The following is an 11655-nucleotide window of genomic DNA, read 5'->3' as shown; positions in this document are numbered from 1 at the left end:
AGAAAAGCTCTTGCCTTATGACACACGCATCATGGAAGTTCGTTGTAAGTGGTTTCTGCCATATCGAACTCATCGTAGCGTTTCCTGCTGTTCGCTATAAACGGGTTTGACTGTACTCCATTGTTAACAATTGGTATGCTGATGGGAGAGAGTGCTTTTCTTTTTTGCAGGACACCGCTAGCTTCTGCTCCAAATTAATTTCAATGGTGTCAAGAGGCTGTGGCCTACAAAAAAAAAAAAAAAAAATCTACACAAGGTGCAATGACCCAAAAAATGGGCCAGCGGATTGATTGGACCAGTCAGGGGAAAATGCTGATGCAGGCAGCTTTTGTGTCCGATCAGTGCACTGCATTTTGGTAATGCTTTATCTGAACACACTGGCTCCATGCCTGCCTAGAAGCACCTTTTCTTATTAGCCACCATAAAACCAGTGGTCACAACTTTCTTTCATTAAAACATGAAGGTTTCTTTGACGAAGAGATTTCAGAATTTTAAGAAAGATCTATTGATTACAATAGTTATTTCAAAGCCCTCGACACATACAGATACCCAAGTGTAAGAGAACATCAGTAAACTGCCCTATGACGCTATCTGCCCACTTGTATTCGCAAATTAGAGGAGTTGATCTTGTTCAAAGGTCACACAGTTGTTTCTAACCTACTATTGATGTTTGTCCACTATTCATGAATGAAATACTATATGTCGGCAATAAGGGTCATTTTCGAGCTTCCTTGTAACAGCATATGCATGATATCATTCCAGATGTTTGCATTAATAATTAAGCCACTCTTTCTTTGGAAGTACAATAGAGATATCCACTGTGAATACTGTAAGCGACTTAATTTTTGCAAGGTCTGAATTTTCAAGAATTTTGTTTCTTGATATAGTGTGGAACATTCAACCTATGGTAACAAATGCTTAGCATATCACTTCACGTCACAAGATATATAACTCATGAAAATAAAATCATTTACAGTAACCGATAATGTTGAATGTAAACATCGAAGACACAGTAGCATTACTAAAATGAGGGTTAACGTGCAGGCAAGCTGGTGCACAACAATACCGCCCCCCCCCCCCCCCCCCCCCCCCAAAAAAAAAAGTCTTTTTTTGTTTGTTCTTGTCTCAGGGTTTTTCAAGTACGAGACAATAGCAGACAGTTCTTTGAAGGAAAACCAAATGAACTTAGTGTTTTATAGCAGACAGTCCTTCAGTTTGTAGAGCAGTGATGGCAGAAATACAAGCTAAATTAACGAGCAATGACTGATGTCTTTATACAAGGAAACAACCGAAGCCCGACCTGGCTGTCAATATAAGCAAATAAATAAATAAACAAATAGACAAATAACCTGAGGTGCTCGTTTGAAAAAAGGCTGTTCTCGGAAACGGATCACTCTTCCGAACCCATCGTCGAGTCAGATGCTGCTTGTGGGGCACTGGTTGATGTGTCGAGCAGTGCTTGCTTCCAGGCCCGTAAGCGCTGCGCTTCCGCTTGCAGCTCGAGTAGGTGGGCGTGTCGTTGGGGCCGACTCAGCTTGCAGTGCTTGGCCAGCATCTTCAGCTTGCCACCGAGTTCCAGCTCCGCTCGCTCCAGTTTCCACAGTTCTGGATTGTCCTGTAGAGAAGTGCCCGTTTCATCGGCTTGCAACACAACTGCTACTGGGTCGATGCCAGCCCATGTTCGAATTCTCGAACAGCGATTCGAATAACAGTGTATTTAATTTGACCTTCCATGTAAAAGACACAAACACATCCCTTTTTGCTGCCGAAAGAAATGTTATCACATTTTAAAAAAACAAAAACTCAAGCAATCTGGAAAACATTGCCTTCATGCATAAAAAAACAGAATGAAAGTTCATCAACTAGTCTGGCAATACTTTGAGCTAGACGTATGTCACGTGAAACAACCCTATATATCTTTGTTGGTGGCGTTTCCTCTGCAGTATGGGTGTGCTGCAGGGAAGCAACACCCACAGTGCAAATATACGTTATGAAAAAGCAAAAATGCCTTGGACAGATTTTTTTTTTTTTTGTGTGAAAGTTAGGTGGTGTTACAATCCCTGTGTGGCGTGTAACTGCGCAAGTTTTCTTTCCTCATGGTACCTGCCTCTGCTGCGGTTGCACCAAATGATAGATGATTTATTTACCTTAACCAGACAAAACTTGTACTTCTAGTTTCAAGTCAAAACTGGGTTGCTTGTTTTTTAATTGTGCAATATTTTCCATGAGCTAGTGACTTAAGAAAATGCTTCCCCCTGCTCAGAATCAGTGCTTCTAGGTCATATCTCTCCCATTTTATTTTGAAAAACTAGTTAAAGGGGTCAGGACCCAAAAATTTAACAAATAAATCACGGTACCAAGTTTTGCAAAAATGTTCTAATGTAGACAGTGTGCATCTTTTACCCAGACAACCCCGACGAAATTCTTTCGTTACCTGCCCAGAATACTCAAATCATGCTGTCTATAAACCATGCGAATGTAACCTTAGGGTTGAACGCTCTCTCATTCTAGGCTTATCCATGCTCGCCACGCTCGCATATTATTGCGCTTGTCACATGCTCAAAGTCTTCGTGAAAACTACTGATTTAGTGGTTTTCGATGATGCTCAGCAAGTTTCTAATTGGAACAATATGTATTTTCACTAATTAAAAAGTTATAATTAACAAAATTTAGTTAATTAGCCGACTGACCATTACAATTTGCGGCCAGGAGGACTATGTCCTCCTGGCTGTAAAACTCACCTGCACAAACCGCATAAGTGTAGCTTTCACAGCTTTTTTTTTTTTTTTTTTTTAACAAATCTGTAAAGTTTAATAAAAAGACACCCTGTATGTAACCATCACAATAAGTCGGCTGATTAACCCCCTAACCGTTTCTAGTTTTGATAAATTTCTGACCCTCAACGGCTTAATTGTTGTCTTCAAAATTACATTTGTTGCCTTCCAAATCAAGTTTCTAGCCACAAACAGAATAAGAGAAATTTTTTTTTTTTAAATATTTTGTGCTGCCATCTGTTGGCAGAGCCTCAAATTAAGCCATGAGTGAACATGGCTCATCCCAAACAGTAGAGTGCACGAACCGAGGAAAACAGACGAGTTATACTCATCCTGAACGGTTTGAGGACGGCTCCACGTTGACGAGCTAGGCTCATCCGAAACGGTTTAATTTTTAATTAATTAAGATAAACATGTTACTCAGACTGCAAACTTGCTCAGGGTCAGCAAATTTTAGAACGACTTCGACCATGTGGGAAGTGCAGTGGAGCGCTGAAGTTACCACTCGTACAACGGGTGCAAGACTGACAGTGCGATAAAGCGCCCGCTGTTTTTCCATCTGTTATCATTTATGTTTTCGCACTGCCAGTCTTGTACCTGCTGCACAAGTAATCAAACAATGCATTCTGCCGGTGTTTTCTTGCAAAATAAAATTATAAAAGACTAGATACTGCCCTTGCAAGCAACATTTTGCTGCTTCCTTCCGTTTAGTAAAGGGCAACTCCGCTTAATTTCTGTTTTTGAAAAAACAATGCTGTCCTCTTCAGTATCACCTAGGAAGACCACACGTCAAATATTACGACGTCGTTCTGTCTAAATGTTCCTTGAATAGTCGGGCAAACTTTGCAACTCGCCAAGTTGCCGAAATCGGCTGACTCTAGCGGACGAATTGAGGCGCAGCCCACAGCGCAGTCAAGGCTACAGAGTTGGCGTAGCCGATGTTGAGCTAAACGTTATCACCATTGCCCCTTCCTGGTTTTTTTTTACTTCTCTGAGCAAGCGTAACGGGTGACGTCAACGTTTCCTCTGGACGCTCAGTGCTGTCCACGTGATTGATGTGTGCCTGCGCAGCGCGCTTCTTCGGAGCCGTCTGGCCGCCCCCGCGTCACAACCGCCGTCGTTGTTTCACCGTTTGTGATTACTGTCTCTCGGAGTTCCGTTCACAATACGTGCGCAGACTGATGCCGCAGCTGTGCAGATGTCATCAAATGTCATAGACACCGAAACATGGTGAAGGATGTGATGCAGATGACACTTGCGCCTGGCACACGCCTGCCCCAATGCCAATCGTAGCCCGCCAGCCCGCCCCAATCCTGCCCGTCGTTGCGCAGAGGGTCACGTGATATCTCGTACCACGTGATAGCCATGGTTTTGGCAGCCCGAGGCCGATGTTGCCAGACAGAGCCAAAGTTTTTGTTTCGAGACCTGCTCATGTTCAAAGTAAGATTTAACAATATATATTCCATTTGTCGCAAACAAATGACGTAGAGCCTTTTATTAGTGCTTTTTAATGTGAAATCACTCATTATCCCGAAATTTTCGAAATTGGGCAGAGTTGCCCTCTAAAGTGCTGCCAGCAATCTGGGCCCACAGAAACCACTGATGTCTGCTTCTATGCCCTGCCATTCCGAGCAACTGAGATGCACGGGAATATGATGGACCTTTCACTTTAGATTTATTATACAAACTCTATGTCTACAACCAACAGTCGGGACATGTGAGCTTCGGTGATAGGCCGTGTTGCCACTGGGGGCACTCTGATGAATGAGCAGTACATGAGTCGGAGATGCATTCCAGGCACCCTAGTCGCGAGACCGAGGTTGTAGGGCAAGTGCTTGGAATATGTCTCGGCTACGGAAGTAAGAGTGCATCCCAGAGTTGCAGGCACGTGACTGCAGCCTTGTTTCCACTACTCAAGGAGCATGTAGGCCTTTCAGACAAAGCAGTGCATGCTCAAGGCTTTCGTTAACATGCGGAACGAAATACAAACGCACTGGACCTCTTACGACAATAGAAGGATTAACTTTCCCTTTCTTGCCCATCCACTTCCCGTGCTCACGTGGCTGAATGCTGGGAAAGCGGCACATATCTGGTCCGAGACTTGGGCTGCCCTGGCCACGATGGGAGCTGGGATGTTGGAGATCTCGGCAAGCTTGAGACCTGAGTACAGCGGGCAGATTCCATTTGGCTGCAGGAAATGCAGCTTGGAGATAGTGAACACGTTCCTTTGAGATCTGGATCACATTGTCTGCTCAAGCTGGAATTAAATTACTAATAAGTTTACTCATTGGACACCTTGGGTCCAGTGCCTCAAAGCTATCCTGGTCTTTATTTTTATCTGAGCACTGCTCAGCTACCTTACAGCATGACATTGACATAGTTATTAGATCGTCACCAATACCTTCGTAATCTTGAAAAGCATGCAATACAACCTTAGCACCAGTGATCATTAGTATCACTTCATACTTTCTATCCCACAAACTGAATGTTGCAACTATAGTCTGCAACTGTTATCCAATCCCTTGCAAGCACAGTAAGAAGACTGTTGTTGGTATGTTCTCGGTTGATACGCTTTACCGAGTGTCTCACTGAGCTCCCATGGAGATATCTGTATTGATTTCCTCTTAGTTGCATCTGCCTTCCCAGTTGTTACGTTCAAAAGCTGTCACCCAACGCGGCCGATGTGATGCACTGGGCAGCCCGGCTGCAGCTGCCCTTTTCCCTTTGCCCCCTCTTTTTTACCTCCTCGCCACCTGTGCACTACACTTTTTGCCCTGCATGGCCTTGACTTTCCTTGAAATGGGTTGACGCTTTTGCAGTTTCATCTTTCCGTCTCTTTCTCCCGCGTGCGCACGCTTCTGCAGTGCTCAGCCCCACTGGTTCAGCTACCGTAAAATGAAGAGCATGTCACGTAAGCACCCACCCCCTACTTTTAAGACATTTAAAACAATCCTCGAAGGACTCAATAAGTGCGTGCCCATTCCGCTACTTTAAGCAAGTTAGAAAATATGCGAGACAAACCATTATCCCTGCAACCGGCACGCAGCACAGGCATACCACGGGTGAAGTGGCAAAGCAGAAGGGCAATGAGGGGTCCAGACCGTGTCGGATAGATAAGTTGCTCTCTTTCGTTCCAGCTCAGAAAAGTTATTCAAAGGCTTTAGTCACGAGGACTAGACGGTGCTTCATCAACCACTTTTTAATTTTTCTCAATAAACTAGTATTTACCGCATTTACTCACATAATGAACACACCATCCAGAACAGTCGTTGATATTTCTTTTTCCCCCGCGCACCCACAGAGTCAATAAATCGCCAAGCGGCGAGGCCAAGCCAAGCCAAACCAAACGTGACAGCACGCGTCACGTGCGTGTGAGTTATGGCTGCAAGTGGGAAATTAAGCGATCAACAGTTTAACCACCTGGCACGCATTGTCCACAAAACTGGGATTGACGAATTGCCCAGCTGTTCAAGATATTTCGCCCATCAAAAATAATGATGTCAACAAACATGCCGTGGTGGAGAGTGAAATTGTGAATGTGGCTGGGAATAGGGACGGTCGCGTCGCTTTTTGTGCCGAGTGCCGCTCCCGTGAAAACTGCATTGAGCGTCGTACGGCGTTTTTTCTTTGGCGAAAATGACGTCGAAATTCTGTTTTTACGCGTCGGAGCACTTGTCAAACTTGGCAAAGGACGGCCATTCTGAGTTCAGCGGTCGGACCAAGCAAGGGCCCACCCGACAATGTGCTTCTGCATTTTCACTCATAGACCTAGAAAGTACCCATCCCTGGTTTTCCACAATTACTTCCCAATTTTAAGTGGGCAGTTGCTCGGTATTTTATGGTATAGTTTCATTTCGCATGGAGTTTGCACAACCCACGTTAGGCTCTACCGTTTTGCACCGGCGTGTCGGTCACGCTTCGCCACTCTGCAGTGGCATGCTAGGAGTAGCACCTCACACGGCGGAGCATCTGGGTAAGCCCAACTGGCTCGAAAATTTTGCTCACTCTTATATAGGTCGACATCCTTTCGTCACAATTACAGGTTGACCCCTAATTTTAAGCGGCAGTTCCGAGAAATAAATGTCAATCTACATTTGAATACAGTCAAACCTGTTTATAACGAACCCTTTCCAAAGCACATATTAGTTGGATATATCAAATAGTTTGTTATATCAGAACCCACATATAGCGGATTTGGAAGCCGGGAGTTCAAAATACATTGACATTAAATGTGCAGTAAACACTTGTGTGTAGGTACTTCACTGGATCGCGAAAAAAACCCTTTAATTCAAGAAAACGTAACTGATAATGCGCTAGGTGGGCTAACAGATAAAACGGGAAGCAGTTCCAGTGTAACTGTTTCTTCTGCAGGGACGTTTGCTGGATTGGAGCATCTAGACTCGCACGAAGTAGATAGAAGTCGCTTCCCCTTTTGCTGCGTGAGGTGCGCCGATTACGAGTGAGCCACAAGCGCCTGTGCTTTAGATTTAGGGCTGGCAGTACAACGGGCATGTTCATGAAGGAGATTTTCTTCCAAAATCTAAACGAAACCAGCGGAACCATAGAGAAGCACGCCATGTGCTTCGTGCGACTGGAAACAACAAAGCTCTCTCGTCGTGCATTTGAGTGCTTGCATCCGTAGTAAACTCTAACAAGAACAAGATTCACACTGAAGCTGGTTGAAACTGCTGTTCGTAAAGAGGTCAGGTCGACCATTTGCGCGTCGTAATCTCAAGTCGGTGCCCCGGGCAGACATTCGCGCGTTTCCGAGGGCCGTTTACTGTTTCAGAGTTTGATATAGCCAATAGGTTGTTTGTTATAGACATACACTTAACATGCATTTTTGTTTGAAATATTTGGGCGCTCGATATAGACAGTAATTTGCTGTATCGGGTTCATCATAAAAGGGCACAACTGTAAATGCGATAGTCTTTCACAGCTGCAAAATATAAATGTGTGTCCACCCTACTGACTTTGGGGCAACAGGTGTCCTATCGACCTGTGGGACTACATAGTCTGTCAGGATCAGTCGATCTTGGGTAGGCATGAGAAAATAGTGAATTTTAAGTTTGAAGTGAATAGTTATTTTGGATGAATATATCCTAATTGAATAGTCATTGCACCTTTTCCAAAGTCTATCACTACTGTTGCACCAAGCTCAAACAAACGAAAATTCAGCTGGACTCACCCTTCCATTTGTCTACTGCTAAGTCAGTTAATTTTAATCGATTTACTGACTGTGGCCTCGCACAGTTTAAGGCCTACACACGGGTGGCAGGTAAATGAGATTTGACGTGAAAATAAACTAGAATGATGCTCAGCTATACGTAATTGAGAGGATTTACGAGTCGTCTTGTTATGCGTAAATATCCTTCCCTCAATTTCAAATTCTAAAAAAAAAAAAAACAAGCACGACTTATGATGCACATAGCTCATCTCATGGTAAATAAAGTTTATTATTTTTATTATTATCTGTGGGTGCATTACTGCCTAACATATATTGTTGCAAGATAGCCATAGTTTATTTTTAAAAAATCTACTACAAGATCAACATCCATCAAGTTTCAGCTTTTCCTAAATACTAGTGTTGCGCAAATGTTTGCTTCGAGATGAACTGTGACATTTATATTTTTCAATGTGTTGATTGCCGTGGGTTAGTCACATTGAGCGCATTTCTTACCAAGCATGAGTACACTGCGCAAGTGACGCCTGCAGAGGCAAGCCCCCCCACAGGTGTTGCTTCTCAACAGTGCACTGGCGCCTGGTAAGAAGCGTGCTCAAAGGGACCAACCCGCTGGAGTCACATTTCAAAAAGTATAAATATATCAATCGTGAACGGAGAAGAAAAAATTTTTCACAGTGGGATGGTGCACACGCACGCCTGGTGTATTTAAAAAGAAACAGAAACTTTGTTAATTTGGATACCTGCATTGCAATAAAATTTTCAAATTAAACTGTGGCTATTATGGAAGAGTATGTTAGGCAGATACGCCCCGACAACCTCCGTTTATCATTCAAGATTCTTTTTTTTCTTTTTTTTTCAAATCTGAGATTGATTGATTCATTGATTGGAGTTTTATGGCACGAGAGCAACTAGGAATTTGAGATTGAAGATATCTGCATATTGCAAGAGTTATAAATCTACTCGATTAGGGCATCTCTATATGCTTAATTTTATGTCAAATCTGTCGTTTCCTTGCCATTCTTGCATTGGATTTCCTTGCGTTTCCTCGCAAATAAAGCATTATTATTATTATTATTATAATTACTATAATCCCAATGTAGGCATTGGACTTTCTGAGGTCACAATCTATAAATATGTATAGATAAATTAAAATTAGCTTAGAAATGGACAAGTGGAAGGTTGGGAAGAACCTTCATGAGTTCAGCTGAGTTTGCGTTTAAGCAGGGTGCAACAATAGTGAAAGGCTTGGAGGAACTATTAGATATTTGATTAGAAAATACTCAGCCAAAACCACTATTTGCTTCGAACTTAAAATCCACTACTTGCGTATGCCTACTAAATACAGATTGAGAGTGCAAGCACCATCCCTCTCGGTTACCCTCAGCACGTGGCTGCACTGTGGGTAAGCGACATTTGCAGGATTGGGGTGTCTGCCTTGCAAGTGCCGCTTCTCTGCTGTGCACCCATGCTCGGTAAAAAGCATATTCAACGAGGATAACTGGCATCAACCGTGACATTGCCAACACTTCAAAAAGTATGAATATTAAGGTTCATATCAAATAGTATATTATTCTAAACCTCTGTTCAAAAATTTAAATCTTTGCCCAACTATAATCACGGGTGGTATCTATATTCATCTCACATAGATGAGTCCGGCGACTCTCTGCTTGACGCAAATGGCCCCGGTGTGGAATGCCTACCATATTTGCGGTCCATGCATGCTCCCTTGGCAAGTCGATGGGTGCACTGCAGCTTCAAGCATCCCTCGTTTTCCTCAGTCTCGACCTGCATGTGGAAACTGCGAGACAAAGAGGGGCTTGGTCTTTGCACCGGCGAGGTGACTGTAATTACACTCCCCTCCAATTAAATTGAAAGGGACGTCAAGAGCTTCCAGACTGACGAGGCCTGGCTATTTGCTGGACTGCCCCACAGGCGGAGACAGTGAGATGTCTTTGCACCGTTGATAATGTACAATTCTGCGGTGTAATGATGCGCTTTGTATTCGGGCCTGTACATATTTATTTCTCGTGGATTCCCCTCCTGGATACCACGGCACAACTGGAAGTTTAGCCGGTATCTTAAAGAGTGTTTCTCGAATTTATCCGAAAACACAAAAACCAAACTTGTGTTCATTTTGGGCTCCTATTTGTATACTTCCAATGCAATCTGAACCCACTTCTAATGATTAAATTCCAAGTGTGGCTGTGGTTATAACAAAAACAGTTTTCAAAAGTAGAGAAAATATTTGACAAAAATGAAACCTAAAGTACTGGGCGTTGAGGAAAAAATAAAATGTTATTTCCCGATAGTTCAGCACCATGCAGCTCCAAGCTCCAAGCGATGTCGGGCCGTTTTCTTCGAAAAAAACTCCCGAGGAAGCTCTTTTGTTGCACTTGCACTCAATTTGCTTTATTTTAACATAGGATATAGTAATGTTGGTTTCGTTTGCTTGTGCACGGCCTCTTGATTCTGGTAGTTCACTGCATCAGCGGTATGAGCAAGGCGGGAGATGGATGGGTGATATAGGCACCTGCACCAACTCTGTCAACAACAGAGGCCATGAATGGTTGACTCACTGCAATCAATTAATTCCTCTTTCGACAACACACCACCGAAGCATATTGTGCATCTTGAGCACATCAGGCAAAAAAACCAGGGCAGCTCGAGTAAAAAAGAAAAGGAAAAAAGAGGGAGAAGTTGATGGACTTCTGCGAGTTTTTCCGTGTTGCTGCGATTTTTATGCTGATACTACTGTTGCAATCTGCCTAGCAAAAATACTGGCCTTTGTGAAAAATAGTACATTAAACCACGTGCGTCACTACATTTTATATAAGATGGTAGAAAAAAAGAAAAAGAGAAAACAGGGTCCCAGTAAACATTTCCATTAATGCTCTGTACAGGCTGTTAGATGAGACAGGGAAAAAAAAAAAGCAAGTGTGCAGGCTAGCTGATTCAATACCGATATGGTAACCCAGCAGCGGGGAAAAAATCGGGGCGGTAAACACGAAGCTCCAAGCTCTGTGTTGTACTTTCCATTTTTCCCCCGCTCCTCGGTTATCATGCCGGGACAAAAAAAGGGTTGCAGACTTTACTTTGGTGGTCTTGGATTGCCTAAACTCGTGAAAAATGAATCTCTTCTTTTTTTTATAAGACAAGTTTTTTTGCCTCCCCTTTAAAAAAATTGGGGTGTGTGTATGTTTACACAGCCTAGAACTTAGTCTGCTTCAACGATCAACTTGTCTCCCAGCTGTAGATGAGAAATTTAGCCAGTGCGCAGTACGACCGCTAGCCTGGGGTCTTTAACGTGCACCACACAGTAGTGATACACGATCGCACGCTGGTACGATGCTCATCCAGATCGAAACAGGCTGGGGTTCTGCAGCGTGAGCATTTGCTCCATATGCTCTGAACTGGTGTGCTAGCCCACTCGGCCATTGATCCCCCTTTGCATCCCATTTTCGCTCACTGGAAAGCTGTTTGACAAGCATGCCGATCTTCGCCCAAATTCTTTCCAAGTCTCAGTGGGGGTGAGCCCAAAATCCTCGATTATGTCAGCCAACTTTCGTCTTGGTCTAGACGGGCGGTCTGCAGTATGTCAAATGTGTAACCTCCCTCCCGTGACGCCACAATAGCAGGGAGACGGGGTTCTCCCCACGGCGGGCAGCAGGGGCTTTGCTGCCCACCGCTCCGACTGAC

The 11655-nt window shown here is 43.7% G+C and overlaps 1 protein-coding gene across 1 annotated transcript in view; it reads right to left on the bottom strand.

Annotated features, from left to right (window-relative positions):
• Window positions 1-1151: 1151 nt before the first annotated feature.
• Window positions 1152-11655, bottom strand: part of LOC8039588 (mutS protein homolog 4) — a 107669-nt gene continuing 97165 nt past the window's right edge. The window contains exons 21-23 of the mRNA XM_029991622.4: window positions 9660-9757; window positions 4834-4934; window positions 1152-1615 (exon numbers count right to left, since the gene is read on the bottom strand). Coding sequence (XP_029847482.3) covers window positions 1391-1615; window positions 4834-4934; window positions 9660-9757 — 424 coding nt within the window. The 3' untranslated portion in view covers window positions 1152-1390. The remainder of the gene's footprint in view (window positions 1616-4833; window positions 4935-9659; window positions 9758-11655) is intronic.

The sequence above is a fragment of the Ixodes scapularis genome, unplaced genomic scaffold, assembly GCF_016920785.2.
Source record: "Ixodes scapularis isolate PalLabHiFi unplaced genomic scaffold, ASM1692078v2 PGA_scaffold9__187_contigs__length_104089568, whole genome shotgun sequence".
NCBI lineage: Eukaryota > Metazoa > Arthropoda > Arachnida > Ixodida > Ixodidae > Ixodes > Ixodes scapularis.
Note: the sequence above shows the minus strand (reverse complement) of the source record. Positions and strands in the feature narration are given on the sequence as shown.